Here is a 19,230-nt window from a genome sequence, read left to right as displayed (position 1 = left end):
AATCTGATAAGTTACAGCTAGGATGGTGGAGTTTATGCGAGGTTGAATGTTATATTTTTTCTGCAGCAATGCAATATAATTGGGTATTTAATTGAAGTATCATTTTATAATTGGATATTTGATAAAAATATATTATTTTGATACTCAAAATTAAATATATATAATTTTATGTTTTTTTCATAAAAAAAAAAAGAATATTGTGAAATTCTGACCACAAACACACAAGTCTAAATATCCATCTTCTCAAAGTCATTTCAAGCGGCTCCTTTAAACACTAAAGTAGTGGCATTGGAATCAAATATCGCTTTCCAATAGATATACCCATTTACAATATAAAGGCTGTGGACACGAGCAGAAAAGGAGACTGCGACTGTGAGCCATGGTGTAGTCTTGTAGCAGGCACTTTATTTTCTGGAAACTGACGCATACCCATCAATCAAAGTTCAATTAACCAAGCGCTTTAGCCGTCCTTTTTTGTATTGGTTTATGACCAAATCTTTCTATTTTTCTTTCAACCACATAATATCTCACTTGTAGTTTCATTTCAATTGCATTTTTGACTAACCAAAAGGCTTTTGTGATCTGGGTTTTTAGGTTTGGTAATTGTGAACTTCGTTCGGTGGTTGTCGTCAACAAAAGGTGACAAAAACAATCACTAATGTGTTCTCTATTTATCTTAATTCAAATACTTATTGATTGTTTTGCTATTTACAACTTTAATTCATCAAAGATCCCGTAACCATGATTAATCATCTCCCACGGCCGACCTTCCCAGACTCCTCTTTTTCAATCGAAGCATACCAATCTTTGGTCAAAATCATCGGACAAAAATGAATCATCTTTATTCACTTGAAGAGATAAAGAAGATGACATTTTCATCTCTTCGTTAGATGAAGACGATTCGTTTGTCTTTGTCCAATAAAAATACATATCATTGTTCAAATTTTCAGTAAAAGAAAAATTGTTAAATTTTTAAACATAAAGAGAAATATGATAAGTTTTTATTTTTTGAACTAGTTTTACTAAATAACATTTTTATCTCTTATTCTATTAGTGAATTTTAATAAATGGATGAGTATTTAGATTTTTTAAATTAACGCGTCAGAATTTGTTATTTCACTAAACCTTGAATGGAAAATAGTCTTTTGACCTTGTTAAAATAAGGATTAACAACATATTATATTCTTTATATCCATGATAGTTGAATTGTATATTAAAAACCTAATTTTTTATTAAATATCATATTATATAATATAATTTTTAAAAACTAAAATATTAAAGTATTAATAAAATAATAAAAAATCTAATTAATTAACATATTATTGTTTTAAAATTTTAAGATTTCTTATTTATACCTTTATTATACCATTATTTTTTTCTAAAAAAATATATCACTTTATATAAATAATATATATTATATCATAAAATATACATTATATTATATAATTTATTTATTTATTATATCATATTAATTCAATATATCTCCTCTCACATATTATTTATTAATTTTTATCATATGGTATCCTGTCAGTTTTAACACCTATTAATCTCTAATCGTATCCATTTACACGTGGTTGGAATCAGTCACAAGAGAAAATAATATTTTAAGAACTCTGAGAAAGACACATCAAATAAAATACTTCTGATTGTCTTTTATTAAGTCAATGCTCAAAAGGCCAAAAAAGAATTTGGCAAAGCTCACCAGTTCCACAAGGAAATTGCAAGATCGTTTCCTGTAATTGTGGGTACAAAAAGAGGAGAGACGACCATTCATTTGGTTAAGTCAGCTGCCTTGGTTATACTTTTCCATGAACATTTATAGCTGGATTGAATGTTTATCCTTTTCATCTTACTTTCAATTTAAAAAAAAAAAAATATGCGCACATTAATTTCCATTGCCGCCATATAAGCCACGGAACTAAATTTGCCCCAAATTAATTCTTATGCCTAAGAACAAATTATAAAAAATTATTCTGTCTTGACTTACATTGGATTGTACAAAAAAAAAAAAACTCAATTTCTATGTAATTATTTTTTTATCAAGGAAAAACCTCCAAGATTAAGAAAGCATTAAATGAATAAAGGCCAAAAGACTATTTCTCAGATGAAATACTAAATATATATTTATAATTAATAAAAAATTTAAATATCCATTTAAATTTTAGTTTATTAAAATATACTCATAAATTTTTTATTTAGATTAGAAAGTAAAATTATTATTTTATTAATAATATTAAAATAATTAAAATTATATCTTATTTTTTCTTGTGATTTGAAAAACTAATAATTTTTCTCCTGTATTAAGTTTTAAAAAATTTTATTTTCTCTCTATAATATCAAACTTGAAATCTAATTACTTTTTTCGACAAATGATAGTTTAACAATAGATGAATAAGACGGAGTTATTTAGAAGATGATCATTAGATAATAAGCATTGTCTTCACTAGATGATGAACGTTGTCTTCACTATACGATGCTTCGTCATCTAGTAATATTTTATGCCAATTGCTAGTAGCCAAAGGGATGGATGAAGAAAAAATTTAAAAATTTGAGAGAAAAAAAATCAATTTTTAAAGTTTAGGTATAAAGGTAAAATATTAATTTTAATATCGGAAGAAAAAATAAAATAAAATAATAATTTTTTTAATGTTATTATTAAATAATAATTTTATCTTTATATTTAATAATAATTTTTGGATAGATAAATATTTTAATTTTTTATTTATTATAAGTGTTGAGTTAAAATTTGGGTAGCAAATTGACATTTGGCCATGGATAAAATTTCATTGACCCCATCATATTCTATCGTGTCAATTCACGTTATTCTGCAACAGATTACGACAAAATATGTTTTATAACAGATTAAAATTTTCGATTATAATATTAAAATTAATCAAATATTTTATTGTAAAGAACAGGGAGTATCAGCCTCTTTTCCCACTGTCTGACTTGCAAAAGGATAAGTGTTTGAGATAAGTAGAAATATTATATGTATAAATAATATGCATAATAGTATATATAAGTATTAAATGATCTTTATTTGAGATGAACATAAGGAGTTTTTATTTGAGATATCTTTATCCCAGATGATGATTGTTCATCTTCATTTTGATCAAAAATGGCTAACGAGGAAAAAGAGAGACTAGAAGAAGAGCAAGGTGAGAGAGAGGATAACTGACAATCAAAGACTACAAATCCATATCGAAGAGTAGAGGAATAAACTCTAAAGGGTATATGTCAGTTTTTAAACTTTGGGTTAGAAGGAAATTATAATTTTTTCAAACTTAGGGAGGAAAATGTGATAAAACTTTAATTTTTTTAGTAAATAACAATTTTACTCCTAATTATAACTAATTTTTTTAATAAAAATTTGTTTATGGATGAGTGTTTGAGTTTTTAAAAATTGGAAGATGAAAGTTTTAGATTTTATTATACCTTAGGTGGGAACAAGTCTTTGGGTCTAATTATAATAAAATAAAAGCGGTCAACTTTTAATATGATCCATACGGTATAATTAAAAAAAATATTGGATTAGGTTGAGTTTTTTTTATGCAAATTTAATTCAGATCAATCTGATGCAAATCAAAACTAAATCGAATCGCATTCATATTGATCCAAAAATAACTCGAATTAGCTCGAACTAATCTCAATGTTTACAGAAAGTTAATGTAGTAAAATTTGTTAATGAATGACAAGTATCCTCACATATTATATACAGTTATATCTTTATATAGTTGTAATCATATTGATTATTTTTGCTTTTATTTAAAATTTCTATTTTATTTTTTGATAATGAAAATATGATTTGATTACTAAGACTATTGACCTGTTTTAAAGAGATTTGATAAGTAATTTTTTAGATCATTTATAGAAAACGTAAAATATTATTTTGTGTATTTTGTTAATAGAAGGCTTAGATAATTTAGCGAATAAATTAAAATATGGAAAACATTTAAAAAATTGAAAACAATAAATAATTTTAAATTAATTCGAATTATATCAAATTAATTCAATTATAGTTCAAATTGGGTTGGGATTAGAAAACTTTAATATGATACATATTCATATTAGGTTAGAACAGATGGTTTTTGACCTAAACCTAAAACTGACACAAAAAAAAGTCAATCCAATAATAACATGTAGTCTCATGTAAGGTATATAACCTCAATAAATGGCAGTGACACTCAATCCCTCTTTCTCACAGGCACCCAGACACACAAAGGAATCAAATATCTTGCTTTCCCAGAGGTGTAACCCCTTAACAATCTGTGTACACAGACAGGCGAAATTTCAGCTACGATGGTGGGGTTTATGCACTGGTGAATACTGCATTTTCTTTCATTATTATATAACACTTAAGTGGCAATGGAATCAAACATCCCGCCTTCCCGCAGGTATAACCCCTTAACAATCTGTACGCGACCAAAAAATACTCCTGGCTTTTGTTATCATAAGTCAATGCCGGATAAGTCAGAAAAAAAAAATGCGGGCGCGATGAAATTGCTTTGTCAGCTCACGAGTTCCATTAAGGAAATTGCATGTTCGCTTCCTTCAATTGAAAACACAAAAAGGACAGACGACCATTAACTTGGTTAAGTCAGCTGGCTTGCTTTTACTAATCAAGATCATATTTGAATTTATATCTTTCCATGAACATTCATAGCTGGATTCAATGTTTATCCATTTCATCTCACTTTTACTCCCAGTGAGTAAATAGGGAACAGAAAAAAAAAATATGTGAATTATATGGATACAATATGAAGAATAATAAAAAATATGTTCTTAAAATTTATATATTAGAAAAATATAGAATATGTATATACCAGTTTAATACGACACATCGTCAATAATATGTTTCTAAAAATACATTAATATCATAATAATTTTAGTACTTTTTATGAATCTCCTATTAAAAATTAATATAATAATTTAAATATAAAATATTTAATTAACTATTAAACATAATATAACATAATATATAATCGAAATTTTTTGTATAATAAGTACCATACCAATCAATTGAAAAAAATAAATAAATAAATTAGTTTGAATTTCATACTTCAAATCAGATTAAATCTTTGTATAGACAACAAGGAAGGAAAACACAAAATTAAGGTTGTGAATTAAAAAAGAAATGTTGTTGAATTTTTTCATATATTAAATATATTATATGTTAAGAAATCATTATTTTCCAAGAAATCATTTTATTCAATTAATCTTTCATTGTCAAGAAAAATTCTCCAAGATCAAAACTAGATACTGACTACGCAACTGTTAGTAACAGTGGTTAGGTTAATGGTTTCCCTGGTTAGTAAAGACGCATTTAATTTGTATTCTCATTTAATTCATATATTAAATATAATATTTTAAATTTTTAAACACAAAATATATTAATATGTCTTTTACATCTTTCCTATATTAAATATCTATTTTATTTGTGTCCCTTTTTTTGAATTTTAAAAAAATTTAAAACGATATTATTTCAATACCTAAATTTAAAATATGAAAACATCTCTTTAATTTTCAATTAATTACCATAATATTGACAATTTTTTTAATCAAATCCCTAACCTCTTCATTCACCACATTGGTCCATATTCACAAGAGCAGTAAAAATTCTTTCAGAGAATTTTTTTTATATCAGATCGGTGCTTTTCTTTTTGTCAGACTCAACTTTTCATCTTTGTTATTCTCCAAAAAAGTAAACTTTCATTGCTTTTTCCTTTACTTATTTATAACTTCGTCATGTTTATAATTTTTTTAATGTTTGATATATAAACTAATTTGAGACACCGATTATTCATTAATTTTATTGCATATTCACCTAATAGTATGATGACTGAATATGATGTATTATGTTATATTAACTTTAATAATCAATTAAATACTTTACATATAAATTGTTATATTGATTTTAACTAGGAGATCTATGAGATGCAATAAAATTATCATTGATATTATCGTATTTTTAAAAACGTATTATTAACGATATATCATATCAAATTCGTATATATATTTCATATTTTTTTTATAAATATATTATTTATGATTTATTATATCATATCTATATAATTTTTATACCTCTTTTTTTCGGTATATGTATTTACCAATTAGGATGGTTTCTCTCCTTTTCAATTTGAGAAAGCATAAATGAAGTAAAAATTTGACCCCGTCATATTCTATATTGTCGATTCACGTTATTCTACAACAGATTACGACAAAATATGTTTTATGACAAATATGTAACTTTCGTTTATAATATTAAAATTAGTCAATTATTTTTATTGTAAAGAACAGAAGCTAAATTACAGGTAATCGATCGTATCATTAATTTTCTAATTTTGCTGTATGGTGAGATCTGGTCTTGAATGTAATATCATAGAAGGAGGAAGACACCTTCATAGCGGTTTCACTAGTAAAGAATTGCTTTGGGTTAATTCCATCAATGGAGTCTTGCATAGATGAGTCAACTCATGTCATATTGAAAAATCTATTTATAGGTAAATAATCAGGTAGTTTGTCAATATAAACGTTCAATAATTTTCCTCCTCTTATCTCCCGCCCATTACGTTTTCTTTGCAGTTTTCCTTCAGGATTATTCAACATGGATGTCTTACCTGCATTACTTCGGGTTACCAGTTCCATGGCTAATCCTCTCTGTGGTACGTTTCATGCAATCCCTTGAAATTTTTCTCCCAAAAATCTTATATTCTTCGTCAATTTTTGACGGAGCTTTCGCATCTTTCTGTCAAATTTTCTTACTGAGGATTAAGGCAAAACCTTCCTTAGCTGTCATATATTTAGCACCTTCTTTGCTTATCAACACGTCTTGAGATAATCCTGGCGATAATCACGCTAATATAAAACTTAATGGATCAAGCTTTTGGAGAACTGGAAGGCTATAAATAACAACATGGTTTAATCACGATTTTTAGTAATTCGTTATATTATTCTGTGTTGAGTAGGCCCATGCCAATTCATTACAGTGAGCTGAAGCTTTACCTGAATTACACTTGTTTAATCTGCTTTATTCTATCGCATGCATTGTTTCTGAATAGTTTCATTGGCAGATATGGATCCCACAACAGCCCATTCAACGCAGGGATGCAAAATTCTTCATCTGGTTTGTACCGTTTTCATCCCCATGTCCTATATCAGATATAAGCATTTCAAATTTAATACAATTCAAATATTGAAAAGTCAGCAAGTTTTATAATTTAATTAAATTACTTACAGGTGCGGCATGCACAAGGTGTCCACAACACAGTAGTAGGGAAGGGTCCTGAAGCATTGTTGTCTCAAGAGCTCTTTGATGCACAACTCTCTGATCTTGGATTCAAGCAGGTAAATCAAATTATCATCCTCTATAATAACAATAATAATAATAATAATAAAATAATGATGCTGCCGCACAACTTTACAGACGGCGTAAATGACTGTGATTTTGTATTAGGTGGAAAAATTGCGGACGGAAGTTGAAGAGAGAGAGCTGACTAAGAAAATTGATTTAGTCATCGCTTCCCCCATGTTGAGGTAACAATGATATTTTTATTTATATTTATTTTATGTTTTAATTACATGTTTAGTTTTAGGTGTTTCAGGTTGTCTGTCAAGCTTAGAAAGGGCTTAACATAATTATAATCACTTCATCTAACTTAACAATCAGTCTTCTAAGGAAGGCGTTCAGTTGTTGGAGGCCATGCAATGCAATGCAATGCAAGTTTTGTTTTCTCGAAGAAGACTAGGCAGCTTACGTTGTAAATGGTTTGACTGCAGAACTTTGCAAACAGCTGTTGGAGTTTTCGGTGGTGGTGGAAGCCGAGCAAATGGGTTTGACGTGGATGGGGAAACTGCGGTGAATGGTGATAAGTTTGCCAAGATCGATGGTCCTCCAATTATAGCTGTTGAGCATTGTCGAGAACGTTGGGTATGTTTGAATTGTCCTCGTTTGACACCAAAAAAAAAAAAAAAAACATTGTTTAGGTCGAATTGTTTTTTTCAGAGTAAACTAATCACATTAAGTTAGTATTTAGTTTTATATTTATTGTATTAAATAAATTAAAAATTTAATTTTAAAATATTATAAAAAAAATTTAAATTCCTACTCTTATAATTTTATTCTATTTCTTTTATCACTCAAGATAATATTAACCATCGTTTGATTAGAAAATTTAAAAATTATTTTGATAATCTTATTTAATTTATAAAGTAATAAAATATTTTAATAATATAAGGTATTAAAAAAATATTATAGAAATCTTAATTATTATTACTATTTTATCTTTACTTATTAAATTTTTGAGACAAAATTATTCTCAATTTTTAATTAAAATAATAAATAATATAAAAAATATTTTTATAGCTATTAATATTTCATATAATAAATAAAATAATATATTAATATTTTTTTATTACTTCTCATTAAACACTATAATTATTTATACATATTAATTTCACTAAACATAATAATAAGTTTATTCTCAATAATTTTTAAAATAACCTTTCAATTTTAATAATAAAAATATTTTCCAAATAAAGAGCCTCCAAAGGGCTAATTAATTGACAACAAGTTGTTGCCGACAGAGACACACGGCCTTCTTAATGAATTGATGTCAAGTTAGGTAACCCATCAATTTATATTGAAAGATACCTCAATGATATAATAGTTTTTAGGTAAATCAGCTTGCCTAACCTTTCAACCGCCGGAAAGAGAATTTTACTAATTCCTTTTTGAGGAGGACTAGGTATTTCTAGAACAGGTTTTAAGGGTTCCTTCTCTTCTGTCAAAAACTTCCATATCAATAAATACTTGTCATAAATTACCTCTTTTCTAGGATGGGCAGGTGCGATGTGATCTCTTAACTTATCTAGGAGACCAAGACTTCTATACTTTTTTCGCTCGTCAGACCAAAACTAAAATGCATCCATTCTTTTCCACAAACGGTGCAAAGAAAAATAAAAGTAATAGGGACTGTGGGTTGATTGATTGATCTTTCTAACGAAATGACTGGACGCTTAAACCACCCCAAAACATAAGCTTCTCCCACCTCTGCAAATCATTGGTATATATGAGATTTTGACTGAAGCTCAACCGTTACTGCAGGGGCTTGAACCTTGCAATAGGAGAAGAAGCATCCACGAATATCAAACTCTTTTCCCGGGAATTGATTTTCAGCTGGCAAGTATTAACTGTCTTCATGTTATTTTGACATGACTTAACGTGTCAACTTAGAATTCCAACTAGTACTTTAGCTTCAAATGCAACAAGTCTAATTTCCCTTTTTTTTTTTTTTAAATTCCATTTTTAGATAGAAAGTGAAGATGACATTTTGTGGAAAGCTGACGTTAGAGAGTCGTATGAAGAAGTTGCAGCAAGGGGAATCAAGTTTTTGAAATGGTGACCAACTTGCTGTTTCTCAAGAACATAAATTTGTATAGTTAGGTTATGAGCATTAATTGATTAACTTTAAGAGTGATTTTGCTTTATTAGGTTGTGGACTAGGCAGGAGAAGGAAATTGCTATAGTTAGCCACGGCATATTCTTGCAGCAAACCCTGCAAAAACTTGCAAAAGAAACGAATCAATCAATGGAAAATCTATGTTCACGGTGAGAATAATGTTGCTTTTAGCTTTTACCATCTTTGGCCAACCAGCCACCTATCTGTCCTTTTAATTGTTGGTGATCAATGTGCTTAGGTTTGGCAACTGTGAGATTCGGACGGTAGCCATTAACATTGCCGATGGAAGGTGAGCATCAAATAATATGTGTTCTTCTTCAAGTACTAGAAGTTTTAGTCAATTTTTCTATGGGGACATCATATACCGCATATATTTTCAGCATATTTTATCATCCACATGACGTTAGAAAAGAGGACACCCAGAGAAAGGAGGCGTCCAACTAATCGCCCAGTAGCAGAGGTGCTTTTCAAGGAATCTATATCTATTGATGCTGAAAATTTAATTCAGATAACAAATTTTGTGTCAACAAAGACCCAGTGACTCCGTTATCGATTGAACTCTTTATCAACAATAATACAAGATTCCTTCTATTATGTGTGGCTCTTACCCACTAAGAAAAATGATAGAACTTTAACTGTGCACAGTATACTTCCTCCCAAGTTGAAAAATAAAAACAAAATCAATATAACTAATTTTTTAGACTACAAAAACTTGAAACATCCTAATTTATGAGCAAGAATTTGCTTAGTGAGAGCTATGGTCTCTTGACAGTAAGCAATAAACCTAACAAAATTGAGAGAACAAGGAAAAAGACAGCAGCCATGAGGTTGTAATTAGCTGTCTTCACAGGTTGTTTGCTTTTTTCCTTTGTGTCAATTCCTTTATTCTCCGAGGAAGAGTTGGATCCAGAGTGATAGGCATCTGCTACATCCCAAAAGGATTTAGAGATTATTACTGTGGGGGCTTCTACTTCAGCTTCCGAGATTTCTGAGGAATCAGAAACAGGTTCCATGGACATCAACTCAACTAAATGATCTTTAATAACCTAATCAAGCAACCAAAATAAATAAATAAATAGAACAATTCATATCAACTAATTATGCAAAGAAGAAATGGGATGAAGTATAACTCAGCTTATTTACATTCTTTCTTTAAACTGCATAAGTTTGTCTCCTTAAGTCACAAGAACGAACCTCAAGTGTCTCAGATGATTGCAAGTAGTCACCAATGAATGTGCCTGCCAACCAAGGAAGAAAGACTCTCCGAGGAAATGAGAGACTGCATGTTTTCCTGAGTTATATTAAACAGCAAAAACTGAATCAGTACAGATTATCATATACTAGTGACACAAACAGAAATTTGCATCAACATCCAACTTGTAGTTCAGAAGATGCAAGTTAAAGCCCACAGGTTATCCTGGGATGAGCAAGCACAAGATGCAGCTAACAATCCAGTTGCAATTAAATAAGTATTATTTTCCAAAGCACCTCAGGGAGTGCAGGACAAGTCTGGAAACAGGTTTCCCATTGCTTGCTTCCTTGCCAATATTGTCAGCTGCAACCTGATCCTCATCAGCCTCATCACAGATGATATCTAATCTGCTTTGCAGACTCCTAATTATATCGCCCTGAAAATAGCACATGACACTGAATGATTGAATGGCCTAAGAGGAGGGGGGGGGGTGTGGGGTGAATTAGGCTTTTAAAACTATTTATATCAATTTAAATAATTAATGCAATTGAGATCACTTAATGAATGTTGACTAATTTTTAATGGACTTTATAAAGATGTCAAGAATTGATTCAAAGAATCATGCAAACAAGATAACATATAACACAAAATAAAAGGTAAAGAGATGAGAAAAACAAACATGCGATATATAGTGATTCGGCACAACCCGACCTAGGTTCACTCCTCTATGCTATCTCCTTTGGAGAATTTCACTAATTTTTAGTTGACAAAACCCCAAACAAGTTACTTTTCACAATATAAATAGCTTTCAAGTTGCTATTGACATTTACAAGTGCTAGAACTCACTTTCTCTCAATAGAAATCTCTAGCCTCCGAAAGAGTAAACTGCACTCATTTACAACATGAATTTATAAGAAGATAAAGTTTAAAATTCGCTTAAAGAATGCATATGAAAGTTTTTGTTTGATACAACTCAACACAAATCTATTCAAGAAAATGAATAAACAAGAGTTTTGATTAGAGAGAAATATTTGAAAGTGAATAGCTAAAAAATGTTTTGCTCTCAAATGTATGAAAGTTTCAGCTTGCAAAAGTCGTTCCCAAATGGATTTGATTGATTTTACATAGGAAAAAATAAGAAAAATTACCGTTACGCACAAAACTAGCTGTTTTAAATTTCCAGAAAATGGAGAATTCGGTCAAATAGTTATATTTCAATCAATTGAATGTGTTATAACACTTCTGTAGGGTCTACATGGCACTGGCTATTAGAAATTTTATCACTTAATTCGATCGACTAGATTTTTGAAAGCCAAAAGACATGGCTTTGGGATAATCCAACACCCACAATCGAAAAATTCGGCTAGTCAATTCGATCAACCGAATTTTATTACACTTTGCCCCTTGAAGTTTTGAAAAATTATAATTTTTCCCCTAAAACTTTGAAAAATAACAATTAACTCCATTATTTGGAAAACTCTATCAACTCTAAACTATGAAATTATAGTTTACAAAACTTTATAATATCAAATGAGCTATTGAAATTTGATAACAAATAAGTTAATTCATTAAATTTTGAAAGATATGAAAACAAATTTTTCAAAGTGCTTTCACATGCAAATAAATATTCTAATCAAAATTAATGCTTGAAGATTACAAAAACATTTACCTAAACTTTAGTTTTTCTTCAAATCTTCTAGAATTTTCATTTGAGTTTTAAATTTGATTTCAATTTTGATACTCTTTTAAGTGTATTAGGTAAATTCTGACAATCTAAACTCATACTCAAGTAAAATCATTAGTCAATATGCTTAGGGAAATATTATTTTGTTATCATCAAACTAAGAGCATAATGACCACATGCCCATAAGATTAACAAGAACAAAGTTCCCAGATTAAAAAGTGGTGGTACAATCCCAAAAATAGATTCCTCACCATGGCTATTTATTTGAAGACTAAACTCAAAATGATGTTTGACACAGTTAATGTTTACAGTAGTCTGGCACCAAAGACCAGCACATGCACCAACCAGTACATGCCATTCCAAATGCATGAAATACTAAATCATGAATTTGTTTTCATTTCAAAGTAATAATACAGTAAAACTGAAATTGCTGACCTTTATTTCAGAAATGGCCTCTGAAATTGGTTCTTTTAAATTCAAATAAGCAAAAGAAGACAAGGAGCCATTGAAGACGAGAAGACCAACAACATCCTTTTGGTTGCAAGCTTTACAACATAATGATACAATTAAAATGTCACACTTAAACGTTTCAAAACAGCTTCAAGCAACAAAAAGAAATTAAATGACCTAACACACCTTTTGCAGATGTATCATTCAAGAATGGTAGAAGCAACTCAACTTCATGCAAACCATCCGTTGTGGATGGCTCATCATCAACAACCTAAAAATGCACAAAACAAAAAATAAAGTGGTCATCGAATGTGATTATGAAAAGGATGCACCTTATAACAATGCTCATTGGAATTAATATGAATTGTTATTTTAATGGAATATAAACTATAAAGGGAACTGTAAATTTCACCCTTTCTAGAGCCCAAATATGAGTTCTTAGTATGACATTGTAGCTACTAATATTGATATTTTTATAGTAACTGAAAATTTATAATTCCACTATCAACTGTAGTAGGTGCACATTATGAGCAAATAGGTTTGAACAGTCCAAAACTGGAATGCTTACCAAATGTCCATCTAAAATGGCCTTTGCACTTCTCAACTCCTTTGCATGATTCAAAATTCCTTGGCGAAGAATGTCACTGAGAGTTGGGGCATTTGGTGCACCCTCATTACATATTGGCAATCTGGGAAGTGTAATTGAGATATAAAAAGCCCAAATAGTATTATAACTAGTAACTTCAGAAAAAAATTACAATAAAATACTATTAACAAATTATAATATTTTCTCATAACGTCAGACATTTCAGGTCCAAAAGTTAAAAAAATCACAATTGACTATCTAAGCACAGAGTACTTGTGGAAATCACCACAATACAATTGGTGCATACATATCCAGCAGCTCTAATCAGGCTCTTAAGCACCCATAAAGGTGCTTTTGTTTCGAAAAGAAAATAAACAGAATAATACAAATAAACTCTGTAAGCGAAGATTGCTTCTAGATAATAAAGACAGAAATTTACTCACAAACAAAAGACAAATAAAACATTCAATAATATTACCCAAGACTGAAGTTGTAGGTGCACTTGAAAGTTTGAAGTGAATTTAAGACCTTTCCCATTTTGATATCACAAGGTCTTAAACTAGTTGATGTAACAGTATTTGAAGCCACCATGCAACTCCGACATGTCCACCTACACAAGCTAATTCTCTGGTCAAACTCCCTCCGAGAAACACAATAAATATATAAAAACGATCAAATGTATGCATTTGGACCTCCGTGGACTATAACAAATGTGAATTATCAATCTTTCACCACCATCTGTCCCCATAAAAGGCGCTTCTCTTGCAACTCCACTCACTGTCTGAAAGTTACCAGTAACACACAAACATTCAAGACTAATCCCGAAATTTATAAGCTAATCAAAATGAAATACCAACAAAGAGAATACCTGGTAAAGAGCGACAGTAGAATTCTTGAACGCGCTATCACTAGCCCACACATAAATACCAATCACTTTCATACCTCCTAACAGCATTCTCGAAACCTAAAGCAGCAAGTCATTCAATCTTAACCATTGCAATGTTGATTGACAAACAAAGCTTTTTCCGAGTGTGAAATTACCTGACGCGCATGTTCGGCCACCCATTCCTGGTCGATGACTAGAGAGAGAGAATCGGAGGGTTGAGATTTGGATTTAGAGGTCTTTTTCTTCCCGTCTTTGGAGGAAGTTTCATTGAGAAAACAAACTGCCTCTCCGGCATCGTTTTGAGGGGTAGGAATTAAATCGAAGACAAAGCCTCGATCGAGAGTGGAGCTTAGCTTGCCTATCACAAGACCCACCTGCCAATTTACAAATTGAGAAAATCCCCAAATTCAAAAGATGTATAAGCTAATAAAAAGGAGGAGGAGAGAGTACTTGGGCAGGGAGAGTAGATTGAGAGAGGCGATCTTCGGCTAATTTGAGTTGAGTTTCCTCTCCAACCACCCCTTTAACCATTGTTACTCGCTCAGGCTTCAACCAACAAAGAAGAAGAGATGGAGGCTGTGGAAGAGAGTTGAAAGAGTCCGCTGGTTCGGTCAGGTGGGTACAGAACAGTATTTCAGACTCGTCAAAACATGGTTGAATTGGCCCATGACGATGATATCTTTATTTGGGCTATAGTTTGGTCTTCGCTTTTTAGATTGAAGTCCAGTTACCTTTTGTATCAGTTTGTTAAGCACACCGTAAAATAGTTTAAGTTCACCACAGCTTTGTTTGTGGGAGACCCTTTCTCTAGTACCAAATTATATAACGAGAAGATGCAAAGGTTAGACCAAGGGTAGGAAAATAATAATGATGATAAATATTAGTAGGATAATTTTGCATTCACTATGTTGTCTTGAATCGATACGAGTATGGATGAATAAGAGTCTGTAAGAAATATACGAAGACTAAATGCTTTAACATTGTTTGATTGGTTATTTAAGAGTAGAGTTAGATTCGAATCAAATTTATTTAAATTTGAACTTAAGCTTGATTCAAAGAAGCTCCGAAACAAGCAAATCTCAAATAAGTTCGAGTAAGCTCGAGCTCAAGTTGTTTATCAAATTCATAAGCAAAAAATTTTGATACAAAATAATATTATTTTAATCAATATATATTAAAATAACGTCGTTTTAATAACGAATTAGTTAAAAATTAAGTTCAAACTCAAGCTTATTTGTAACGAGTTTGATGAGCCCAAATTTGAATTCAGTTCAAATTTAACACTATTCAAGAGTTTATATTTATAATTATATTATTTATATTTTACGTAAAAATTCTGACAAAGTATTATTAATGGATATATAAGAGTTATTTGAAACCATCATGCACCTCTTTTATCTTTGTATAATCTTTTACTTATTTGAGCAAAAGGAAAGTCATATTTCTATATGTTACATTTAAATTTAAGTTTGTTTTTTTTATATTTCATGTGAAAACAAAATAATTATAAGATTCTAATTTAATAAAGAGTTCTTAATTAGTCTGTATGTGAGAATTTTTGGCATTAATTAGTGTGTAAAAAACATATCGGGTCGTTATTGTTGTAGTTTATTATTTCAAGGTGGTATCTCGCTTTTAAGATAGATTTGAAATGAGTTGAGTTTAAACTCGTATAAACTTAAGATCGACTCAATTTGCATACAACCAAACTCGAATTTGGGCTCAAACTTGTCAAACTCACATCAAAGGTGTTTGAGCTTGATTCATTTCAAAAGAGTCGAGCTCAATTGAGTTTTAAGTTTGATTTTATATTAAAACGATATTGTTTTAATTTATATTAATCAAAACGATGTCATTTTGTATCGAATTTTTTAGATTTGTGAGTTTGACAATCCAAACATTTTTAAAGTTTGAGCTCAAAAATATTGATTTTTTTAACTCAAACTTGTTTGAATTAAACTTATTTTAAGTTTGAACTTGAATAAATTTGGTTTTAATCCACTCTTACTTTTAAGGAATTTGGTTAAGGAGAACAAAACAGTTGTGTGAATCCTAGGGGCTCCAGCACAAACAGAAAACTTACAATCAGGTAAGCGCAAAACCTATTAGATGCTTTTTCATTATTTGTAGGCTACAACTGCGAGTTGAACAATATAACTGAATTGATAATATATTTAAAATTCTTTTTAAAAAATGGCTATGGTATGTGTTGGATGTACAAGAGAAATAAAAAATTAGCATTAGTCATGGTGCACGGCGAAAGTAACGCAGAGGAGCATAGATTCTGGCTCATGCTCTCTGACAAGGTATTCCACTTTGTGGTTTTTTTGGGAGTCGGGAATATGAAAAATCTCAAGGCCAGAGGACTTATCCCCACCTAATTTTTAGCCTATTTCTAAACTCACATTTAAAAAATTTTAAAAACTTAAATATTTATTTATCATTTTAATTCTGTTAAAATTTTTTATTATAATTTAAATATTTATTTATCATTTTAATTCTGTTAAATTTTTTATTATATATGGATAAAATCATTATTTCAATAATATTATTTAAAAATATTTAATTTTATAACATTTTTTCTCAGATTTTAAAAACTAACATCTTTATTCTTATATGAACTTTTCTAATTTAAAAAAATGACTATTTTCCCTCTACACTTAGGTTTTTTTTTTTCTCCTCTCTTTGGTCGTCGTTGTGTCTTCGACGATCTCTTCTTCCCACCCAAATTATTAGTTAAGTCTTCTTTGTCGTCGTGAGACCAAGAAGTGTTGACAAAATTAATGAATGAACAAAGATCGAATCTTCATCCTTTATTTGCCAATGAAGAGAGATGAATCTTTGTTTGTTCGTTCGTCTGTCGATGGAGGGAGACAAATCGTCCTCATCTCTCTCCATTTGTTGACGGAGAGACACCATTAAGTTTTATATTCTTAAAATTGATATTATAACTATTAAGTTTTCTTTAAATAAAATTAAAATGAATAACTCTTTACACATTTCACCTTAATATTTATAAATTTGAAAACCTACAAATTAGTTTCTAAGACCCTTGATCGTCACTTTAATTGAAATATAACCATTACCATTGATTTAATTATGAGAATAAAGATGAGAGTGACGTCAAAGGCTATTGAGAATAACAAGACTATGAAAAGCTAAAGATGATAAGGATTTGATTAAACCATAACGTCAAGACATTTTGTGAAAGTGACACATACATATTGAAATTCATTTAATGGGTTTTGTGTTCAGATGACTAGAGAATAACTAGTTGGAAAAAAGATAAGAGGTTATGCTTACGTACACTCATACGTTGATGTTAATGGTGAGATAATAGCTAACAAAGGTTAGTGTTGGATGACTTATCAAGGTAATGGAAATGATAATTTAGTGATGATGATAGAGATCAACCAAAACATCCAAGAAAAAAAATGGAAGAAAAACAAAAGGGAAAGACAATATTGACTATAAAGAGTGTTTTTTTTTTTTAAATTTTTGTTGATTTAAGTTGATTTATACTTAAAAAATAATAATAATTTAACCTTTTAATGCTGCATTATAATTTTTTTTTTATTTATAAAGTTTGTTTTGAACGGGAAAAAATTATGATATATACATATAAATGTGAAAAAGGTTTTTACTTGTTAGGGCAATCCGTGGGTGGGAAAATGGGAAAATTAATTCGCTCTTACTTAAAATAAAATGCACTGTTGACCATTTGAACTGTTTCGACGCACGCCACCGCCGCTAGTCTTCTTCTATGGTAGTTGTCGTTGTGCACTTTCTCATTTTTCATGTTACTCTTTCTGACTGGCAGTGGTGCGGTTGGTAGGTTGGCTTGGCACAGGAGGGAGACCCACATAAATTGTTTTTTAAAAAATTTAGTAAAATATTTTTAAAAATATTAATCTTTATGAAAAATCTTCTCTCCTTACCCACTTGTCATCTTCAGGCTACGTCCCTTCTTAAACATTCCAGTAGCTAGGCCTAGGTCCCATCCGTACGCAGCTGCGCCGTTTTCTCTCAAATGGCTATAATTTACCACAAGCCCTAACCGCGCAAGAGCCTCTCTCCTCTCCCGCGCCCTCTCAAATGGAAAATTATTCTTATTCTCCTTACCTCGACTCCGGCAACTCTTCCCCGCACTCTCGAGAAATCGACTGCGAGAATCAGCCATGGGACGAGCTTCCGTCCCACTCCAAAGTCAAGTTCATGTGCAGTTACGGCGGCAAAATCCAGCCCAGACCACATGATAAGCAGCTCGCTTACATCGGCGGTGACACCAAAATCTTAGCCGTTGAACGGAATATCAAGTTCAAAGTCATTATGAATAAACTTTCAGCTCTTTACGGCAATGACAATTTTTGCTTCAAGTATCAGCTTCCCGGCGAAGACCTCGATGCTTTGATTTCTGTGACCAATGACGAGGATCTTGAGCACATGATGTTAGAGTACGATCGCCTGGTTCGTGCTTCACAAAAACCGGCAAGGTTGAGACTCTTTTTGTTTACATTGAATTCCAAAATAACGTCGGATTTTGGTGCAAGTGAGACGAAATCCGAGCGACAGTGGTTTGTGGACGCTTTAAATTCGGTCCAGATCCAGCATCTTGATGGCTCTTCGCCGCCAGCAGCCGCTGTATTGGCGACAAATCCCCATTTTTTGTTTGGATTAGATAAACCGAAAATGCCGGAAACTGTTGCGACGCAGATAATTTCAGATGTAGTTGAGAAGGAAGTAACAGCAGGAGCCGATTGTGGATCTGAGGATCGACACGTGATGGAAGATCAGATGATGGAGATCCAGAGGCAAGAATTACATAGATTGAATATTGGTGGAATTAATACTCATGAACAAGCGAACCAAAATCCCAGAGTTAGTTACGCCGGGCAGAAACTTATTCCGGAGAAAATTGCTCCTCCACCGGGGGCAATTCCCTTGCCAATGCAAATGTCAGTTCCGTCTGCGTAT

At 30.8% G+C, this 19,230-nt stretch overlaps 3 protein-coding genes across 6 annotated transcripts; 2 read left to right on the top strand and 1 right to left on the bottom strand.

Annotated features, from left to right (window-relative positions):
- The first annotated feature begins 6,537 nt into the window (after window positions 1–6,537).
- On the top strand, window positions 6,538–10,052 carry LOC123207785 (phosphoglycerate mutase-like protein 1). The gene is made up of 10 exons (XM_044625260.1): window positions 6,538–6,662; window positions 7,071–7,123; window positions 7,237–7,344; window positions 7,454–7,533; window positions 7,777–7,927; window positions 9,104–9,178; window positions 9,309–9,397; window positions 9,491–9,607; window positions 9,697–9,747; window positions 9,839–10,052. The coding sequence occupies exons 1-10, from the start codon at window positions 6,605–6,607 to the stop codon at window positions 9,900–9,902; spliced, it is 846 nt and encodes a 281-aa protein (XP_044481195.1). The 5' UTR covers window positions 6,538–6,604; the 3' UTR covers window positions 9,903–10,052.
- LOC123207784 (protein odr-4 homolog) lies at window positions 10,020–14,933 on the bottom strand. 4 transcript variants are annotated; one of them, XM_044625259.1, is made up of 11 exons: window positions 14,707–14,932; window positions 14,412–14,630; window positions 14,239–14,334; window positions 14,063–14,151; window positions 13,849–13,980; window positions 13,353–13,473; window positions 12,971–13,055; window positions 12,770–12,879; window positions 10,947–11,086; window positions 10,653–10,749; window positions 10,020–10,446 (listed from the first exon to the last, which is right to left on the bottom strand). In XM_044625259.1, exons 1-11 carry the CDS (start codon window positions 14,785–14,787, stop codon window positions 10,426–10,428), a joined length of 1,191 nt encoding a protein of 396 aa, XP_044481194.1. In that variant the 5' UTR covers window positions 14,788–14,932; the 3' UTR covers window positions 10,020–10,425. The 4 variants fall into 4 exon arrangements, with proteins under 4 accessions (XP_044481194.1, XP_044481191.1, XP_044481193.1 ...); XM_044625256.1 differs by having other exon boundaries at window positions 10,020–10,504; window positions 14,707–14,928; XM_044625258.1 differs by having other exon boundaries at window positions 10,352–10,446; window positions 10,602–10,749; window positions 14,707–14,933.
- Window positions 14,934–18,206: 3,273 nt separating this feature from the next.
- On the top strand, window positions 18,207–19,131 carry LOC123207779 (the record flags this gene model as incomplete). The annotated part of the gene is given in 1 exon segment (XM_044625249.1): window positions 18,207–19,131. A coding segment is annotated over 1 exon segment (780 nt), but the record flags the coding sequence as incomplete, so codon positions are not given.
- Window positions 19,132–19,230: the final 99 nt, after the last annotated feature.

The sequence above is a fragment of the Mangifera indica genome, unplaced genomic scaffold (assembly GCF_011075055.1).
Source record: "Mangifera indica cultivar Alphonso unplaced genomic scaffold, CATAS_Mindica_2.1 Un_0104, whole genome shotgun sequence".
NCBI lineage: Eukaryota > Viridiplantae > Streptophyta > Magnoliopsida > Sapindales > Anacardiaceae > Mangifera > Mangifera indica.
The sequence above is the reverse complement of the archived record's forward strand: the minus strand, read 5'-3'. Positions and strand labels throughout refer to the sequence as shown.